The sequence below is a fragment of the Eptatretus burgeri genome, chromosome 9 (assembly GCF_056783735.1).
Source record: "Eptatretus burgeri isolate ZD-2024b chromosome 9, Ebu_testis_v1, whole genome shotgun sequence".
Taxonomy (NCBI): domain Eukaryota; kingdom Metazoa; phylum Chordata; class Myxini; order Myxiniformes; family Myxinidae; genus Eptatretus; species Eptatretus burgeri.
In genome coordinates this window covers 14,360,201-14,380,000 of record NC_140969.1, presented here as the reverse complement: position 1 = coordinate 14,380,000, position 19,800 = coordinate 14,360,201, and the positions used below count along the sequence as shown (strand labels likewise).

Sequence of the window (19,800 nt, the reverse complement as noted above, 5' to 3'; positions counted from 1 at the left end):
AATGAGCAACGTGCTGTCATGGCGTGTTGCAAACTGAAAAGTAGACATTTTGCTCATTCTGTAAAATCTGTATTGAAAGCAAAGATCACCAGTTTTTGGGAGATTTTACAGCTTACCTTACTGCAAAAACTCACGACTGTGTGGGCCGGGGCAAGGCCTGAAAGGACGGGCCCGAACTACCAAAACAACCCGATGGATATCTACCAGTGAATGCACTTTGAACCTTGTTGGAGTGCCTTCTGTGATCATGACAGGCTTGGTGATATATTTAATAAATGGAGTCTGCATTGGAAAGACGAAGCTGTGTGTCATTGCAACCAAAGTAATAATTTTGAAAGTCCTGTGTTGCAAATTGACAAAGACAAATTTGGGAGTTTGACGGTTGAACTGATATTATTACCTCCGCCGCCCAAGGTGGAAGGAGGTTATGTTTTCACCCCTGTTTGTCTGTGAGCAGGATATTTCAAGAGGTTATGGATGGATTCGAACGAAACTTCATGGACAGGTTGGATGTGTGACAAGGACGAATCAATTTGGTTTTGGTGAAGAAAAACTACAATTTTTTTTTAAAGTGATTCTTCACCATTTAGAAATGGGCCCAAAAATGATATACAGCATGATATCTTAAAAAGTTATTGATGGATTCAAACGAAACTTGGTGGATGAGTTGGGTAGGTGACAAGAACAAGCACAATCGATTTTGTTTCAGGTCCAAATGCAGATCGGGCCCATCAGTGGGACGCAAAACATAAACTTTTCAGCCTGGTTATAGTTATGCATTGAACAAAAACGTTGGAGTGTCTTCGACTATTGTGAGCATCTCTTTCGTGTAATTTTTCAACACCCCTCATCACGTCAAGTGGCAGAGTGGGTAAAGCCTTGTTGCATTGCCATGACTGGTGTGAGTTAGACTCTCATGACTGCTCGGCAGAAATTTCTGCAACCCACAATGGAGTGCTGACCCTTCCAGGATGAACTCTAGCCAAGAAAAGGGCCACGACTTGTGAACGCCCCAATGCACCGTCAAGAGTATGGGCTCAACAATCACCGTCACTGTCCTGGAATGTAGTAGTGCAATCATCGGAGATCATATGTGTGGAAAGTGTCGCATTATTCGCTACATACCATGCCAGGTGCGTGTTTCATGTCAGCATGGCGCAGCCAGGATAACTGTGTGAGAGGCAGCTCAGTGGAAATTGTGTTCGACAGTGAAAGCTTGTTGTTGGTGCATGTTGCTCCATTCAGTTTGAGACCTGGAGATGATTGAGCAGGAGAGAAAATGAAGGGCCATCAATGTGTTAATAAGCATTCAGCATCCTCAGTTGAGGTTTTCAAGCACATGGAGTTAATCACCGAATGATGCGATAAAATATGTGTCGAGGAAAGACCGACCTTGTCTCTACTAACAAGTCATGGCATGTGCCAGCTACATCATAGGTTTGTAGTCAAAGCGATGCTTTTATCTGTTGAAGGGTTTCCTTGCCTAATTCATCACGAAATACAACATGACACACGATCAAGCAGACGTTTTATACAAGCTGAGTAGATATTGAAACCAACGATTGTTTAGCAAGCAATGTTCAAAACTGAGATCTGGGTTCAGCAATGTTTGTTTTTAAAGTTGGAACACGAAACAGCACACCTTTAAATTTCGAGAGTTAGTGATCACAGTTCCAACCTTCACCACACTCTACCCACCAATGCTACAACAATCTCACAACCTCAAGACGCCTTTATTATAACTCCCCTTCTTTGTAACAATACACAAGCTCGCTATACGTTCACCGCCATTTACGCCTCAACCACAACGAACCACCATACCACAACTCACCCGCCACGCCGCCTCTACCATCGCCTCGCCACACAGTTACCACTCATGCCTGCTGCCACTTTTGGAATAGTGGGAATAAGGAGTGCACAAGTAACCATGGAGAAAGCCTCAGCACTCTGTTTGCTTGTAGTTCCCACTGGGTGTCCAGCGCACGTTCACGCCCCGAGAGCACAGCCAAAGATTCCAGTGCCATGTGAAGTATGGAGGACCATCTTGTGAAGAAGCCGAGTTCAAATGGCAGCATCTCCGCAGCTGTGTCCATGTGTGGGTGCTACCGGCGCTGAGGTGATCGCGTGTACACCAATGGGGGCACTGTAAAACTCGACACCTCGCCTAACGACCCCTTTTATCCACATTCAGACTCCACGCCCACCAAATAACTATATGTCAAACGTTCCAGACATGGAGAGATATTTTCTTGGCTTTTTTGGCAGTATGTGGTGAGAGGTGGAACAGAGCTTACGGGTCAGAGTGGTGGGCTGGAGCTTGCGCAACGGAGCGGGTGGAACAGAGCGCTGGGCGAGAAAGTAAGCAAGCTATGTTCTTACAAGTTCTGTCCTTTTTCCATCTCGTCCGCTGTGGAAGCTCCCCTTCCTCAGAATGGCCCTAATGACGCCTGTTTTGTAAGTAAGTAAGTAAGATTGCGTCAGTATTAGCTCAGGTTAGCTGTACACTGTCTCTTTTTGCTGCACCTCACCAATCCTTGCTTGCCCTGCTGCACAAATCTGCCCTGTAAATAAAACCCATTGCTTGCCTGTGCCACATACCTTTCCTCATGCTTTCTTTAAATAAACATTCTTTGTTATTGCAATTCAGCCAGCTCGTAGCGTCCCTTCCTCCATCGGTCCAGCGTAGTCTGCATGATTTGTTAGCCGGGAAGTTTTACCCCACCGATTGGCTCCACACGTTAATCGGTGCGTGTTTGGCTGCACCTGATTAAATAAAGACAAAGCAAGTTCTTATCAACGGCATGCTTCTGGGTAGCTGATATGACATCATGCTGTCAATCCACCGGAAATGGTAACACGCGAAGTAGTGAGAACCCTGCCAGGATTGGCGGTATCAATCGGTAGTCGTGGTTGACCAGCAACATCCCGGGCCACAGAGTTATTCGCAGCTGGCGGCCTCAGGACCGGCCGTTCGAGAGGAACCCAAGCGCTTCCCCTCGTGGTGAACTTCCAACCCGAATCCGCGATAACATTTATTAACCGCGGGGTTTCATTTCGACCATTCGTGGTTTTTGAGCAGAGTTGTGAGTCATCCTTTGCATCCACGTGGGTGGTTATCTCACACCAGAAGCCTTTCGTTGTTTCTTGTGTGTGGTCTAATCCATAAAAGTAATGGCTACTGATTATTGACTGAGGCAAATAACTGTGCAAGTTTTGCAGCAAAGTGTTGTGGTGAATGGAAGGTCGTGACGTGTGATCACATGTTGCCCGGCTCGAGCACAGAAGAGATAAAGCTGAGGTTCGGCTCGGCCGCGGGGTTTGTCCCTGGGGCATTGCCGTTTTATGTCGGCGGCTCACTTGGTGCTCATTGAATGGTGAGAATACTGATTGATATATAATACTGATTTATTTTGCGGTGATTAGTTGCGCGTGTGTACCTTACTGCTTGTACTCCATGCTGCGTCTGTATTTCCTGGTGTGCCCGTAGAAGCGGCTTCAATCAAATGGAATAAAGCCTAAACTCTGAAGGTTCTTCTCTCGTCCTCATTTCAATTTATTCCATTTGGTTTTCTCGGCTCTCTCAACCAACGATGGACAAGATCTACAAACCCGAGAGGTTCGACGCAGACCCAAACGCGACTGACTCAGAAATGAAATGGTCGCATTGGTTCTGTTCCTTCTCACACTATCTGACCATCATCGAAGAGGGAGCTGACAAATTGGCCGCCCTCGTGAATCATGTCTCGCCCAGCGTATACAGGCTCTCCTCGGAGTGCGACACTTACGAAGCAGCAATCGACGTGCTGCAAGCGCTCTACGTGAAGCGCAAGAACGAGGTATACATACGACATCTTCTCAACACACGCAGGCAAGCAGCCGGGGAGACAATCGATCAGTTCCTGCAAGCTCTGAATCAGCTGGGAAAAGCCTGCAGCTTCCGGGCCGTAAGCGCCGAGGAACACCGAAAGGAAGCGACCCGGGAGGCATTCATCCAAGGACTTAGATCAGCCCACATACGGCAACGCTTACTAGAGAAAGTGCAACCCACTCTTGACAAGGTAGTTGATCAGGCTCGAGCGATGGATACGGCACAGCAGCAATCTGAGTCATTTGGGACACCGATGCTGCTAATGAACGCTGCTGCGATGGGAACCCAAGGAACCCCACTGGCACAGACACAGCCAGACATAGGGGATGGAGAAACACCCGGGGAGCCGGATACCCAGGCCACGTCAAACTCCTCAGCAACTACTCCGGTTGGTAAATGCTTCTTTTGTGGGTACAAAAGGCACCCCCGCCAAAAATGCCCCGCCAGAGATGCCACATGCATGAACTGTGACAAGAAAGGGCATTATGCCAGGGTATGTAAATCTACTCGAAGGAGAAATAAACCCACTTCTGCGGCTCTCTACTCGCAAAATAAACTAACTGCAGCCTCCCCGGGGAATCTATCCAAGGCTATCATCAACGTACGAATTAACGGGCATATGGCTGAGGCTCTGATTGATACCGGTAGTTCTGAAAGTTTCGTCAACAGCTCGCTAGTGAAGGGCAGGAAATGGAAAATCCACCCGACAGACAATACGGTATGCATGGCCACCACATCACTACAGTCCCGCGTACGAGGGTACTGCAATGTCGAATTGGACGCAAAAGGGTACACGCATCGGGATGTACGGGTACTGGTGCTTCGTGATTTATGCGCAGACGTAATTCTGGGTCATAATGTCCTCAAGCAGCACACGAGCGTCGAAATACCCTTTGGAGGAAGCAAACCTCGTCTGATTTTAAATGCCTTGACTACCGCGGAGGTGACGTCCCCCCTGCTGTTCGCTAACCTGTCGCCGGTCTGCAAACCGATAGCGATCAAATCGCGGCGATATACCACTGCTGACATGAATTTCATCACTTCAGAAACCAAGCGATTACTGGAAGAGGGTATTATAGAACCGAGCGATTCGCCATGGCGCGCACAGGTGTTAGTAACCAGCAGTCAGAACCATAAGAAACGAATGGTTGTCGATTATTCCCAAACGGTCAATCGCTTTACCCAACTCGATGCCTACCCCCTGCCGCGCATAGACGAGATGGTCGAACGCGTGGCCAATTATAAGGTATTCAGTACCATCGACTTGCGAAGCGCCTATCACCAAATTCCCATCCGAGAGGAAGACAAACCTTACACCGCATTCCAGGCGGGTAGACGCCTCTACCAATTCAGGAGAATTCCATTCGGTGTCACGAATGGAGTAGCTTGCTTCCAACGGGTTATGGACGACATCATCTCAGATGAAAACCTCAAAGACACTTTTGTTTACGTGGACAATGTCACAGTGTGCGGTAGGGATCAGGGGGAACATGACATGAATCTGGACAGATTCTTGAGCATTGCTAGAAAATATAATCTGACTCTCAACTACGAGAAATGCGTATTCTCGGAAAGGTCAATTGACCTTCTCGGCTACACGATAGCCGACGGCACAATTAAGCCTGATCCTGAACGATTGCGCCCACTTCGTGAGCTACCCCCACCTTAGGACCTGCAGACAATGCGCCGGGTGATCGGCATGTTTGCTTACTATGCGAGATGGATTTCGCAATACTCCGAGAAAATACATCCCCTAGTGCATTGCAAAAACTTTCCACCAGATGCCGCTGTTGTAACAGCTTTCCACAACCTCAAAGACGATATCAGTAATTCCGTGGTATTATCGATCGATAGCTCGGTGCCCTTCGTGGTGGAGACCAATGCTTCAGATCACGCGATAGCTGCTACGCTTAATCAGTCTGGGCGACCCGTCGCGTTCTTCTCGAGAACTCTCTCTGGAAGCGAGCAGAGACACTCGGCAATAGAGAAGGAGGCGTACGCCATCGTCGAAGCGCTGCGTAAATGGAGACATTATTTACTGGGAAACCACTTCACGCTCGTTACGGACCAACGATCCGTGGCATTCATGTTTGATGGGAAAAATAACGGGAAAATTAAGAATGAAAAAATTATGAAATGGCGAATAGACCTAGCCTGCTATAGTTACGACATTGTTTACCCGCCCGGGAGGGAAAACCCTGCTGCAGACACCTTCTCGCGGGTCTACTGCTCGGCGGTAAGCATTCGGGCTTTGCAAGACCTCCATGTGTCTCTGTGCCACCCGGGGGTAACCAGAATGGCACATTTCGTACGCAGACAGAACCTGCCCTATTCTATTGAAGACATTAAACAAATGAATGCTTCATGCCCTGTTTGTGCTGAACTAAAACCCAGATTCTATGGTTCAGCTTCTGGCAGACTGATCAAGGCCACTTCTCCCTTCGAGAGACTAAACATTGACTTCAAAGGGCCCCTGCCGACCGAGACAGACAACAGATACATATTCACTGTTGTTGATGAATATTCAAGGTTCCCTTTCGCGTTTCCGTGCTCGGATATGACCTCGGGCACTGTCGTGAAATGTCTGTCTGACCTCTTCGCTATGTTTGGGAAACCTTCGTACATACATTCAGACAGAGGGTCGTGTTTCATGTCGGCCGGGCTAAAACAATTCCTATTAGAGCACGGCATCGCAACTAGTCGAACGACGGGTTACAACCCACAGGGTAATGGTCAGATGGAACGATATAATGGAGTTATTTGGAAAGCCGTAACTCTGGCGTTGAAATCAAGAGGACTGGGCCCCGAGCGGTGGGAGGTTACCCTTCCCGACGCTCTGAATTCCATACGCTCTTTGCTCTGCACGTCCACCAATGCAACTCCTCACGAACGAATGTTTACTCACCAACGACGTTATGTTGACGGCCAATCGGTGCCCAGCTGGCTAACCCATCCCGGGACAGTGTTCATGAAACGCCCGGTACGACAAAGCAAGTATGAACCCATGGTGGAAGAGGTCGAACTCATCGATATGAATCCAGAATACGCTCATGTCAGGCTCCCGGATGGCAGGGAGACCACTGTGTCGGTTCGCCATTTGGCTCCCTCAGGTACTCCTCCCTCAGGTACACCACCATCTGGCACACACCTCCCTCTGACATCCCCTCCCCAGGTGTTCCCCCCCCCAGGGACTCCACCCGAGAAGGGTGACAACGGAGCTGCCGCGTTCCACCCGAGAGCGATCGGGGAGTCATCTCCGGCACGATTCGAGGCTCACCAAGAGGATCGGAAGCCTCCCTCAAGTGAAACCGCCATCTACTCCCGGAGAGGCCGGCGAATAATACCCCCTCGCCGACTCAATCTGTAAAGGGGATTATCGGCATCCTCGATGCTCATGCTCCTATATGCTCGTTACATAATATATCGATGCTCATGATCATGCTCCTACAACTCCAAATAATCCTCACTGCTTGGCATGTATGCTTCTGTAGTTTAGATAGTTCGCATTGCTTGAAATGTATACTCCTGTAGCGCTGAAGTAATCCTGGTGCGTTAGCTGGGCCTCTAGTTACATTTTAAAGACGTGGAGAATGTGGTGAATGGAAGGTCGTGACGTGTGATCACATGTTGCCCGGCTCGAGCACAGAAGAGATAAAGCTGAGGTTCGGCTCGGCCGCGGGGTTTATCCCTGGGGCATTGCCGTTTTATGTCGGCGGCTCACTTGGTGCTCATTGAATGGTGAGAACACTGATTGATATATAATACTGATTTATTTTGCGGTGATTAGTTGCGCGTGTGTACCTTACTGCTTGTACTCCATACTGCGTTTGTATTTCCTGGTGTGCCCGTAGAAGTGGCTTCAATCAAATGGAATAAAGCCTAAACTCTGAAGGTTCTTCTCTCGTCCTCATTTCAAGTGTTCTCCAAAGTATTCCTCGTGTACTGTTAATGATGGTGCCCAAGTGTCGAGTGATGAACAAAAGTGAATTGAGTGCAAATTCGTGCCACGGTGAAAGCTGATCTGGGTTGGAGCGCAGCCGAGTTACTTTTTGGATCAACACTGCGCCTTCCTGGGTAATTTGGTGCTCCGACAAACATCCACACCGATTTGGACCCGAGCAATTATGTGGACAGACTGCGAAAGATAATGAGTGAGTTGCATCACATCCCCACCAGAACTCAACAGAGTTCCACTCACCTGCCCAAAGATATGTTGTCTTGTACCCATGTTTTAGTACCCGACGACACTGTCAAGGCTTCTCTGCAACATCCCTACCGGGGCCCATTCCGAGTCATTATCAGGAAGGAAAAGTACTTCCCCCTTGATTTTAATAGGAAATCTGAAACGGTCAGTTTAGACTGAGTCAAGGCTGCCCATACAGAAAAAGAGTCTGATACAACTCATCCTACTGCTGGAGCAGAACAAACTCCAGCTACATTGACTCCCACTGTTCCTGTGAGCCCACACACAGAGCTCCGAGTTCGGCCCCATCAACGTCTGTGTTCACCAGTTTGCCACCGCCAACCACATCAGACTTGAGGAAAATTCGTTCAAACAGACATGTCCATTGGCTTTAGAGATTTGTGCAAGTATTCTATTAGGGCTGACGTCTACATCTGCATCGTTATCGATCGTCTCTCTTTGGTCATCGACCAAGGGGGGAGCTAGTGTAGTGATATTAATTTTTCTTTACTCATTAATTATTTTTCTAGTTTATTTTTATTTTTGCAAATATTTGTAATAAAGTAAACACCTGAACTCAAGTTGCCACTCTGTTGCATCCTTCCAGAGAGCCATTCAATGTAGAGGATGCCGGAAGGCTAGTACAAATGAGAGCTCGTTCATCACGACATGTTAGGACACTAAATTTCATTTTAACCATATACTTGAACACTGGAGAACACAAATCGCCTTTTTGACACTTTCAAAACCATTCCGCTCAGCAATAATTGAACAAAATATTACTGCATTTTACGTCATCACGATCACTCAAATTTGCTGCTCCCGGACCCCGCCCATGTCCTTGTTTCTCAAGACAGCGTGGGGTAATGTGTTCTATGAACTCTCCAGTCGTAGCTTTGAAGGTTACTACTGGAGAGTTTTGTGATATATAATTGTGATATGTTTCTTTTTGGCTGCCATCCTCCTTTCTCAACATTTTCTGTAACCCCAGGAACCTAACCCCCTTTTTTCCCATGGGCCTATACTTTTTATCATTCTGTCCAGCAGTTTTAAACCCCTTGTCCAGATGTTCAGGAGTGCATTTTGAATATCGTGACACTTTTCAGGAATGTAAATACCACACTATTTAAGGCTTTACTGTCAATGTAATAGGGGAATGGACAGGTTTCAAAGAAGTAAAAGATTTAAGGTCATATTTACACTGCTTGGGCATGAAACAGGCTACTGAGTGCGTGCTTGGTGTGAACAGATGTGTTTTTAGTCTCCGGGAACTCTTGGCATGACTCGCTAGTGGAAAAGAGGTGAAGACTCACTTCCATAAGGTTCAGCAAAGGAGGTTGGAAAAAAAAATGAGGTCAGAGATGGGATAAATTATTAGATCCTGCTATGAGTAGTTGACTCACCTTTGATGCCAAAGCTGCAGGCATCAAGGCAGGGAGGTGTGTTGTTCATGTACACGAAAACCTGCAGCCCGAGCTCTTCCAGGGACCATCCATTGGCCTGTGCCACAAATTGCTGTGTGGCTGTAATATAGGCCTCGGACACAAAGAGGCCTCCGAGCCACACGTGCAAACTCTGTAACACAATGCCGACATCACACCTTTACCTGGAGGCCAGGTGTAAGTTTTGTCATATCAAATAAAATTACGTGTTGTAAGATATATACCAGAATTAGGTTCATTAATCATATTTAACATGCTTGTCATGATCAAATATCCCACTTTTTTCTGTACAAGATTGAGGTTCAAGGAAGAGTTCATGGAAGTAATGTGTAGAGAGGATAAAAAAGTAACAAACTGATAATGGGACAGTAGCGCCACAATTGGACAGGATGAGCAAAGGAATTAACAAAGAAGAAACACAGAGCGAGAACGAGAGAGAAGAGAAACAGAAACAGAAACAGCAACCTGCAGGTCAGAGCATTGGTTGAGGAATGGTTCATTGGGGATAACTTGCGAAAAACCTGTACTTTTGGAAGGTATTTCCATTAAGAGCCACGTGTTGACTATGACAGGATAGGAAGTCTGCGATCCATGAGTGGAGATGGCCTTGGATACCATCGGAAGAGAGTTTGGTGAGCAGGGCAGGGTGCCAGAGGGCAGTGCGTGCACTGCATGGAGAGTGAGGAATAAAGTTTTTGATAAAGATAGCAACTCCGCCGCCAGGACGAGGCTCATGTTTATCACATCGGAAGATGGAGTAACCAGGGAGAGATACTTGGGAGTCAGAAATGTCAAAGGAAGAAAGTTTCTGTAAAGGAGATTATGTCTGGTTTGTCAGTGGCACCTGTATGGGGAGATCTGTCAGGTTAGAGCGAAGGCCTTGGATGTTTGAGGTCCACATCGTTAATGAGGAGGCTTTGGGTACAGGGGAGGGGAGGGGAAAGGGAAGGGGAAGGTAGGACGAGGGAGGAGACCGGGATGTCGGGAGAATTGTTGGCAGTATGTAGGAGGTACGGAGGGCTGTTGACAGTGTATAGGAGAGTAAAGGAATAGGTTGAAGAAAAGATCATGAAGGTGTATGGTGAATACCTTCACAATCAAAGTGGGAATTGAAAGGTACATCAGAAAAAAGGAGGAGGTGGAGGAGGAGGAGTACGAAATCACGTGGTTGTGGAAGGTGAAAGTAAGATGAGAAAGGATATATATATATATATATATATATATATATATATATATATATATATATATATATATATATATATATATATATATATATATATATATATATACATATATATCTTCTTCTTCTTCTTTCAGCTGCACCCGTTAGGGGTCGCCACAGCGGATCATCCGTATGATCCGCATAGTGATTTGGCACATGTTTTACGCCGGATGCCCTTCCTGACGCAACCCTGGTCGCCTCTTACGACACAGGGATATGGTACACCAATTTTAACCGGGGTATACACCGGCCCAGTACACTGGTACTCATTTCGCAGACCTCGGAAGGATGACAGGCTGAGTCAACCCCCTGGTGTATTAATTCAGTGGCCCAACGGGGCTTGAACTCAGGACTTTTTGGATCCCAAGCCGCTGCCCTAACCACTGCACCAACACCAGGCTCGCAGGAGGTGGAGGAGGAGGAGGAATACAAAATCATGTGGCTGTGGAAGGTGAAATTAAGATGAGAAAGGAAAAAAGAACACACACACACACACACACACACACACACACACACACACACACACACACACACACACACACACACACACACACACACACACACACACACACACACACACACACACACACACACACACACACACACACACACACACACACACACACACACACACACACACACCTGGTGTTGGCGCAGTGGTTAGGGCAGCGGCTTGGGATCCAAGAGGTCCTGAGTTCAAGCCCCGTTGGGCCACTGAATTAATACACCAGGGGGTTGACTCAGCCTGTCATCCTTCCGAGGTCACGAAATGAGTAACAGTGTACTGGGCCGGTGTATACCCCGGATAAAATAGGTGTACCATATCCCCGTGTCATAAGAGGCGACCAGGGTTGCGTCAGGAAGGTCATCCGGCGTAAAACATGTGCCAAATCACTAGGCGGATCATACGGATGATCCGCTGTGGCGACCCCTAACACGGGAGCAGCCGAAAGAAGAAGAAGAAGAAGAGATATATATATATATATTTTTTTTTTTAAGATATTAAACAGAGGGTATAGTTGGGAGGAATTGAAAGAGTGGTAAAGGGATTGTGGCAAAAATTAAAAGCTGAAGGTAATAAAGAGAAAAGACAATAAAAACGATCGTGCACTGGAAGTGCACACAAACGAGGAAAAGGGTACTCAAGGAATCCAATGTGAAAAGTCCGACGAATAATCACAAATTGGCACAAGTTTTAAAACAAAACCAGACTAGAAACGCACAGTAAACACGAAAACAACAAAAGAACAGTAAATATACCATCAGAGATGGGGAATCCCCCGCCATTGAATGAAAAAGGTCATACATATTCCAGATAATGAGGGAGGTGAATTGGAAACAAGACACCATTTGGTCATCATCTCGAAAAAGTTCCCCAGGGGTGAGGAACGTGTAACCAAAAATAATTGAAATCAGATAAGCGGTTTTCCATTTATTACAAAAAACATTTTTTTTCAAGATGGCCGCCCCAGTCGGCCATCTTGGATCCGGCCATGCCCAAAATCAATAGGGTTCTTCCTTTTCAGGTGGTACATGTGTGACCTGAATTTCAAATAGATATGGCGAACAGTTTCTGAGTTATCGCACTCACAGCTATAAATATTGACGCCCGGACGGACGGACGGACAGCCGGACGGACGACCCGGGTGATAACAATATCCCCCTTCCGCCACGTGGCGGGGGATAAAAACTCAAACGACCGGGAAGACTTATCTTTGAGAAAGTCGATAGAGACCATGAAGAACACGACCGAAGCTCAAGAACTGGAATCAGAAGCCAAAAAGATAAAGAGGATTTTCCAGAGAGTCGGAGAGATCATTGATGAAGATTAGAAAATGCAAAGGCCCCAGATACCCACCGGGAGTGGCACTACGTGAAATACACTAACATAGACAGAATTGGGGTCTCCCTCCCCCCCCCCATTCTGAACCCACAGGACTATGAATTTTTTTTTCTACCCACTAATACTTCTCCGTTTACACCTGGTGTACAACCAGCAGTTTTCAACCCATTCTGATTCTATGTAGCAGCTGTTCAGAAGTGCATTCAAAATCAGACAAACACACAGACACACACACCAATAAATATAAAATGAGAAGGGTACGAGGTGAAGTGCATACCTCCACCTGGATCTGAATTTGGATCTTCACCAAAATCGGATCAGTTAGTCCTTGTCACACACCCAACGTGTTCACCAAGTTTCATCCGAATCCGTCCATTACTTTTTGAGATATCGAGCTATATATATTGTTGCAGATTCGCGCCCGCCGGCGTGCGAGCGGCCACGTAACTCGAATCGCGGCACGTCGCCCACCGGACGGACAATCCCGTCGTGACCCTCTCGGACTAACGCCGGGAACTAGTCACGGGTGGGCCTTTCGGCCTCACCACGATCGTGCCAATCGGCCCCCCGCGTGGGATAGGGTTGCTCGCCAAATTCGACCTACCTAAGTACCCACATGGAGGGTAGACCGGGCGATCGCACCTCGCCGCAGGTCGACTTCGGACACGGGCCACTTTAAGCGACCCGTTCCGTACTATCGGGATAACCGAGCGGTGTTATCGTCAACCTCGACGGTTCAATTAATTATTGGGCGTATTTAGCCCACGACCAACCCTTTACGTGAAGTAAGATGGAGATTCAATAAAAGAAAAGACGAAGAGAAACGGGAAAAACAGTTCAACATAAAGCACATTTATTCCGCGGCAAACGGAAAGCACACATATACAATTATACACCAAAAGCAAATGTAAAAGTAGAAGAAACACAATTCTGCACAAGAAGCAAATGTAACAATGCAGATCTACTACCGACTACCGAGCACACGGCAACACTTATACAGTTTTACTTCACAGACGGCGCCGACAACACATATACTCAAAGCAAAAGAAAAAGGGACCATCCTCAACGATGAGGGGGGGCAGACGGGCCTGGGGCCGAGACCGCGTCGAGCCTACCCATCTGGTGATGAGCCGCAAGATGGCGGCGGCGCCCCGACTCCGCGGGCCTCGCTGGCACTGCCTGGAATGGGTTGGGAACGGGGCCCCCTTCTCACACTATCTCAGCGCGGGGGGAAACAGGAGGGGGTTGTTGATGCTCGGGGAATGAAGATATCTCGCTGGCTTGGGTCCCGCGACGAGCGACTCCATCGCGACCTCGGTCGCGTTACCGGCCTCCCCTCTCCACAGCTCCCCGACTCTGACACGAGCGCCCTCTCGACTGCCTTTGCCACCGCCACAACTCTCCAACTCTCCCACTCTCCACTCTTCTCAACTCCGTCCAACTGCTTCTTCTCAACTGCTAACTCTTCCCAACTGCTTCTTCTCAACTCTTTCCAACTCAACTGCCTCGATTCGCTCCGCGCTCGGTGCTTTATAGTCCGACAGGAGAAATCACATGCAGATTTTTGGATCAGGAATCGCTCGGGGGCGGAGCCACGCTCCCCATTGGACAGAGGAAAAGTGGGCGTGAATGATTCTTGATCTGCGAATCTGCATATAGCGATTATACTCCGACGCACCTGGAGGCGGGGCCAAATCGCCCCACGCTCGCTGATAGGACGGAACAGAAGTGGGCGTGAATCGTTCTTGATCCGATTTCTCAGAAAGGCTGGTGTTTTTGCACCCGCTGCTCGGTGCGCGCCCTGTACGAGTCCAGGATCGGTGCCCACAAGCGGCGCGGGAATGGCGGTGATGCGATGGTTGTGAGAGCGAGATGTGACGGCAAGGGTCGTGGCTGTTGTTGTGAAGCGGCGTTGCGGTTGGTGTGTGATGGCTGTTGAGACGTGGTTGGTGGTGGTTGTGGTGGTAGTAATGGCGGCTGGTCCAAAATAAAGATAGTAAAAGAAAAACGGCTATCTTAAAGGGTCGCAGCCCGAATGAATGACATTTATTCCCTCTAAACAACGGGTTTGGGCTACTACACATATACTTACAGAGATATCTCACCTACGGGACCTGAATGGTGGTTTGCGAATTTCGTCAACCACAACAATATATATTGTTTTTGGCATCATCTCTCAATGGTGAAGAATCACTTTAAATATTCGAGTGTCCGGATCTGGATCTTCATCAAAATCTAATCAATTCGTTTTTGTCACACACCCAACATGCCCCTCAAATTTCAGCCGAATCCATCCACAACTTTTTGAAATATCCCACACACAAACAAATAGACAGACAAACAAACAAAAAGTCAGACAAGGATGAAAACATAACCTCCATCCCCCTTTGGTGTGTGGAGGTAACAAACACATAAATGCACACACAAACAAAACATCCATCAGGACCATACTCTGTGCAGAGCATTGGTGCTGCCACAACAGTCCAGTAAATTATTTTTTTATTGATTTTTGAAAACATCCGTGAGAAGTCTGAATGAAAACGTTGGCATGATCCCAATGATTTCCAAATGTCAAATTAAGTGTATAGAAACAAAATTATCATCATGTTCACAGAATGGGATGAAAACGAGTTCTCAATGAACTGATCAATGTTCACCTTCAGCTCTTTGGCCCCACCGGTGGCAGCAGCTTGTGAGATCCTTTGCAGCTGCCGGATACGTTCACTAAAATCCAGCACCCACTGTACCACGGTGGCATTCGCTGGCATGGTGTAACGCACCCAGCTGCTGGGTAGCATTCCTAGTCATCAAGACACAAACATGTCACAATCCGCTTGATTCCCATTGTGTAAAACATTTGGAGATCATTAGATTTTTTTTTTTTTAATTACCTTCGAGGAAAACCTAGAAATGAAACATTCTGGTTTGGAGGCTTAAGGTACTGGTTTATCATGCAAAGGGTTATTCAGGGTTGACATGGACGTTTCATTCTGGAAAATTCCAAACTATTTGAAACTTAGTAAAATTTCAACTCATTCTCAAGGTGTTACGTATACATAGTATGTTCATCTAACAGCCCAGCAACTTTTATACACCTGTCTCATCAATGTGCTGGCACCCAGATGTCATCTGCATATAAATATTTGAGATCAGTACACAGCCATTTCAGGACACATGAGTTGACATCTTCATCGTTCGTAAACTCGATGTCACCCAACCAGATATTCTTTGAGTGGTGAAGAGATGAAAATCACAAGGTGACAGATCTGAACTATCGTCGATGATTTAGAACTTCCTAACCCAACTCTCCGAGAGTGGTGGTGGTCACATTTGTCATGTGAGAGTGAACAGTAACGTGCAGTAAAGTCAAGCCCTGGAGATAATTTATCTGGTCGTCGTCGATGTATTGCTCGTCTTACTTCACTGCATAACAGGTCACTAGTATAGTACTTTGTGTTGATGGTTTTCCCACAATCAAGAAATTTCAAGTGAATTAAACTATAAACATCCCAAACGATTGTCATCAGTGTTACGGCTGATGGCTGGACCACAAATTTTTTGTGGTGGTGATGACAATGAATGTCTCCACTCAATTCTGGCTCACTTTGACTCTCATGAGAAATGTCGGATCAGCATCTCAAGGAGATGGGGATGGGCCAGGCATCTGCCTGGGGGATGGCCAGCTGGAGGCCCCCGGAGTGTGGACGCAGTGATGCGCTGCTCTGGCGCCTGCTCCCACACCTGACCTGACCTGATCCAGTTGTCATTACAAGTCACAGTCTTCTTCAAGAAATAATCTCCCTCGCTCGGGTAGTGTTCCAGGATATCTGTTGTCATAGAAACACGAGTTGCCTTTTGCCCAGCGTTGATGTCACTTTTTGTATGACTCAGAAAATTTTCACATTGACCAATTATATAGTTCGGCCAAGGCCAAGCGAAACGAGGTCGAAGCCGTTTATTCCTGACATGTGAAACACCCTGCAACCCATACCTACAAAAAACAGGCTTTTTGGAACCTGTTCTCCATCCAATCATCATGTAACTTTGCTAAAAAATAAAAATTATCCATGCGGAGACACTCCAGTGATGAAAGCTTATTGTCAATTGCTCAAGTGGTTGCAGAGAAAACAGATTCAAAAGTGAATGAAGGTGAAAAGTGAGGGGAATTACCAGCAACAAAGTTAGGCCGAAAAAAAAGAACCAAAAGTGAAGTTCCCGGTAACCTGACCTACCCCAATAATTCCTTGTCGACCCCAGTTTTATTATTTTTTCAAGGGTCGACTGGATGAACCTCCATCCCCTTTGGTGAATGAATGCAATGATGTTGTTTGCCATTTTATATCTGCTGTGCACGGCATGACTCTGCGCAATTGTTGACCGCTGTGATCTCAACAGAGAAAATCAGCGGCTGTTCGTTTCAGTGAAGGGGTCACAAAGTTTTATCGACATTTTAAAAACATTGCACAACCCACTATCTGCTACGATCTTTCCTGGGAAAGCCACATCTCCAAGCTGGCCTCCATAGCCAGTCACCGACTGGGCATCCTACGTCGTGCAAAGTCCTTCCTTGGCCCGCCTGAGCTCCTGACCACGTACAAAGCCTTCATCTGCAGCCTGATGGAGAACTACTCTCCCCTCTGGGGTACCTGGGACACATCGATGGTGTCTTGTTCAAAGTCGGAAAATGGACGCTGGATAGACATTCCCAACTTTGACAGAAGTCATGGTTGCCGTGCAGACATTTGTTGTTCGTTTTGTTCACTTAAAGTGCCGATGTGGTCACCAAGACACACAAGATGTCAGACCCATGAGGTCTGCATTTGACAAACTTATGTATGGTGGAAAATAGCTACCACCAAAAAGAAGAAGAAGAAGAAGAAGAAGAAGAAGAAGAAGAAGAAGAAGAAGAAGAAGAAGCGAGAGAAGAAGAAGAAGAAGAAGAAGAAGAAGAAGAAGAGAGAGAAGAAGAAGAAGAAGAAGAAGAAGAAGAAGAAGAAGAAGAAGAAGAAGAAGAAGAAGAAGAAGAAGAAGAAGAAGAAGAAGAAGAAGAAGAAGAAGAAGAAGAAGAAGAAGAAGAAGAAGAAGAAGAAGAAGAAGAAGAAGAAGAAGAAGAAGAAGAAGAAGAAGAAGAAGAAGAAGAAGAAGAAGAAGAAGAAGAAGAAGAAGAAGAAGAAGAAGAAGAAGAAGAAGAAGAAGAAGAAGAAGAAGAAGAAGAAGAAGAAGAAGAAGAAGAAGAAGAAGAAGAAGAAGAAGAAGAAGAAGAAGAAGAAGAAGAAGAAGAAGAAGAAGAAGAAGAAGAAGAAGAAGAAGAAGAAGAAGAAGAAGAAGAAGAAGAAGAAGAAGAAGAAGAAGAAGAAGAAGAAGAAGAAGAAGAAGAAGAAGAAGAAGAAGAAGAAGAAGAAGAAGAAGAAGAAGAAGAAGAAGAAGAAGAAGAAGAAGAAGAAGAAGAAGAAGAAGAAGAAGAAGAAGAAGAAGAAGAAGAAGAAGAAGAAGAAGAAGAAGAAGAAGAAGAAGAAGAAGAAGAAGAAGAAGAAGAAGAAGAAGAAGAAGAAGAAGAAGAAGAAGAAGAAGAAGAAGAAGAAGAAGAAGAAGAAGAAGAAGAAGAAGAAGAAGAAGAAGAAGAAGAAGAAGAAGAAGAAGAAGAAGAAGAAGAAGAAGAAGAAGAAGAAGAAGAAGAAGAAGAAGAAGAAGAAGAAGAAGAAGAAGAAGAAGAAGAAGAAGAAGAAGAAGAAGAAGAAGAAGAAGAAGAAGAAGAAGAAGAAGAAGAAGAAGAAGAAGAAGAAGAAGAAGAAGAAGAAGAAGAAGAAGAAGAAGAAGAAGAAGAAGAAGAAGAAGAAGAAGAAGAAGAAGAAGAAGAAGAAGAAGAAGAAGAAGAAGAAGAAGAAGAAGAAGAAGAAGAAGAAGAAGAAGAAGAAGAAGAAGAAGAAGAAGAAGAAGAAGAAGAAGAAGAAGAAGAAGAAGAAGAAGAAGAAGAAGAAGAAGAAGAAGAAGAAGAAGAAGAAGAAGAAGAAGAAGAAGAAGAAGAAGAAGAAGAAGAAGAAGAAGAAGAAGAAGAAGAAGAAGAAGAAGAAGAAGAAGAAGAAGAAGAAGAAGAAGAAGAAGAAGAAGAAGAAGAAGAAGAAGAAGAAGAAGAAGAAGAAGAAGAAGAAGAAGAAGAAGAAGAAGAAGAAGAAGAAGAAGAAGAAGAAGAAGAAGAAGAAGAAGAAGAAGAAGAAGAAGAAGAAGAAGAAGAAGAAGAAGAAGAAGAAGAAGAAGAAGAAGAAGAAGAAGAAGAAGAAGAAGAAGAAGAAGAAGAAGAAGAAGAAGAAGAAGAAGAAGAAGAAGAAGAAGAAGAAGAAGAAGAAGAAGAAGAAGAAGAAGAAGAAGAAGAAGAAGAAGAAGAAGAAGAAGAAGAAGAAGAAGAAGAAGAAGAAGAAGAAGAAGAAGAAGAAGAAGAAGAAGAAGAAGAAGAAGAAGAAGAAGAAGAAGAAGAAGAAGAAGAAGAAGAAGAAGAAGAAGAAGAAGAAGAAGAAGAAGAAGAAGAAGAAGAAGAAGAAGAAGAAGAAGAAGAAGAAGAAGAAGAAGAAGAAGAAGAAGAAGAAGAAGAAGAAGAAGAAGAAGAAGAAGAAGAAGAAGAAGAAGAAGAAGAAGAAGAAGAAGAAGAAGAAGAAGAAGAAGAAGAAGAAGAAGAAGAAGAAGAAGAAGAAGAAGAAGAAGAAGAAGAAGAAGAAGAAGAAGAAGAAGAAGAAGAAGAAGAAGAAGAAGAAGAAGAAGAAGAAGAAGAAGAAGAAGAAGAAGAAGAAGAAGAAGAAGAAGAAGAAGAAGAAGAAGAAGAAGAAGAAGAAGAAGAAGAAGAAGAAGAAGAAGAAGAAGAAGAAGAAGAAGAAGAAGAAGAAGAAGAAGAAGAAGAAGAAGAAGAAGAAGAAGAAGAAGAAGAAGAAGAAGAAGAAGAAGAAGAAGAAGAAGAAGAAGAAGAAGAAGAAGAAGAAGAAGAAGAAGAAGAAGAAGAAGAAGAAGAAGAAGAAGAAGAAGAAGAAGAAGAAGAAGAAGAAGAAGAAGAAGAAGAAGAAGAAGAAGAAGAAGAAGAAGAAGAAGAAGAAGAAGAAGAAGAAGAAGAAGAAGAAGAAGAAGAAGAAGAAGAAGAAGAAGAAGAAGAAGAAGAAGAAGAAGAAGAAGAAGAAGAAGAAGAAGAAGAAGAAGAAGAAGAAGAAGAAGAAGAAGAAGAAGAAGAAGAAGAAGAAGAAGAAGAAGAAGAAGAAGAAG

The 19,800-nt window shown here is 45.4% G+C and overlaps 1 protein-coding gene across 1 annotated transcript in view; it reads right to left on the bottom strand.

Moving 5' to 3' along the window:
• LOC147019568 (cytoplasmic dynein 1 heavy chain 1-like) overlaps positions 1–19,800 on the bottom strand; it is a 328,064-nt gene that overhangs the window by 1,331 nt on the left and 306,933 nt on the right. Inside the window, exons 79-81 of the mRNA XM_085894141.1 lie at positions 15,216–15,358; positions 9,455–9,626; positions 1,126–1,253 (exon numbers count right to left, since the gene is read on the bottom strand). Coding sequence (XP_085750267.1) covers positions 1,126–1,253; positions 9,455–9,626; positions 15,216–15,358 — 443 coding nt within the window. The remainder of the gene's footprint in view (positions 1–1,125; positions 1,254–9,454; positions 9,627–15,215; positions 15,359–19,800) is intronic.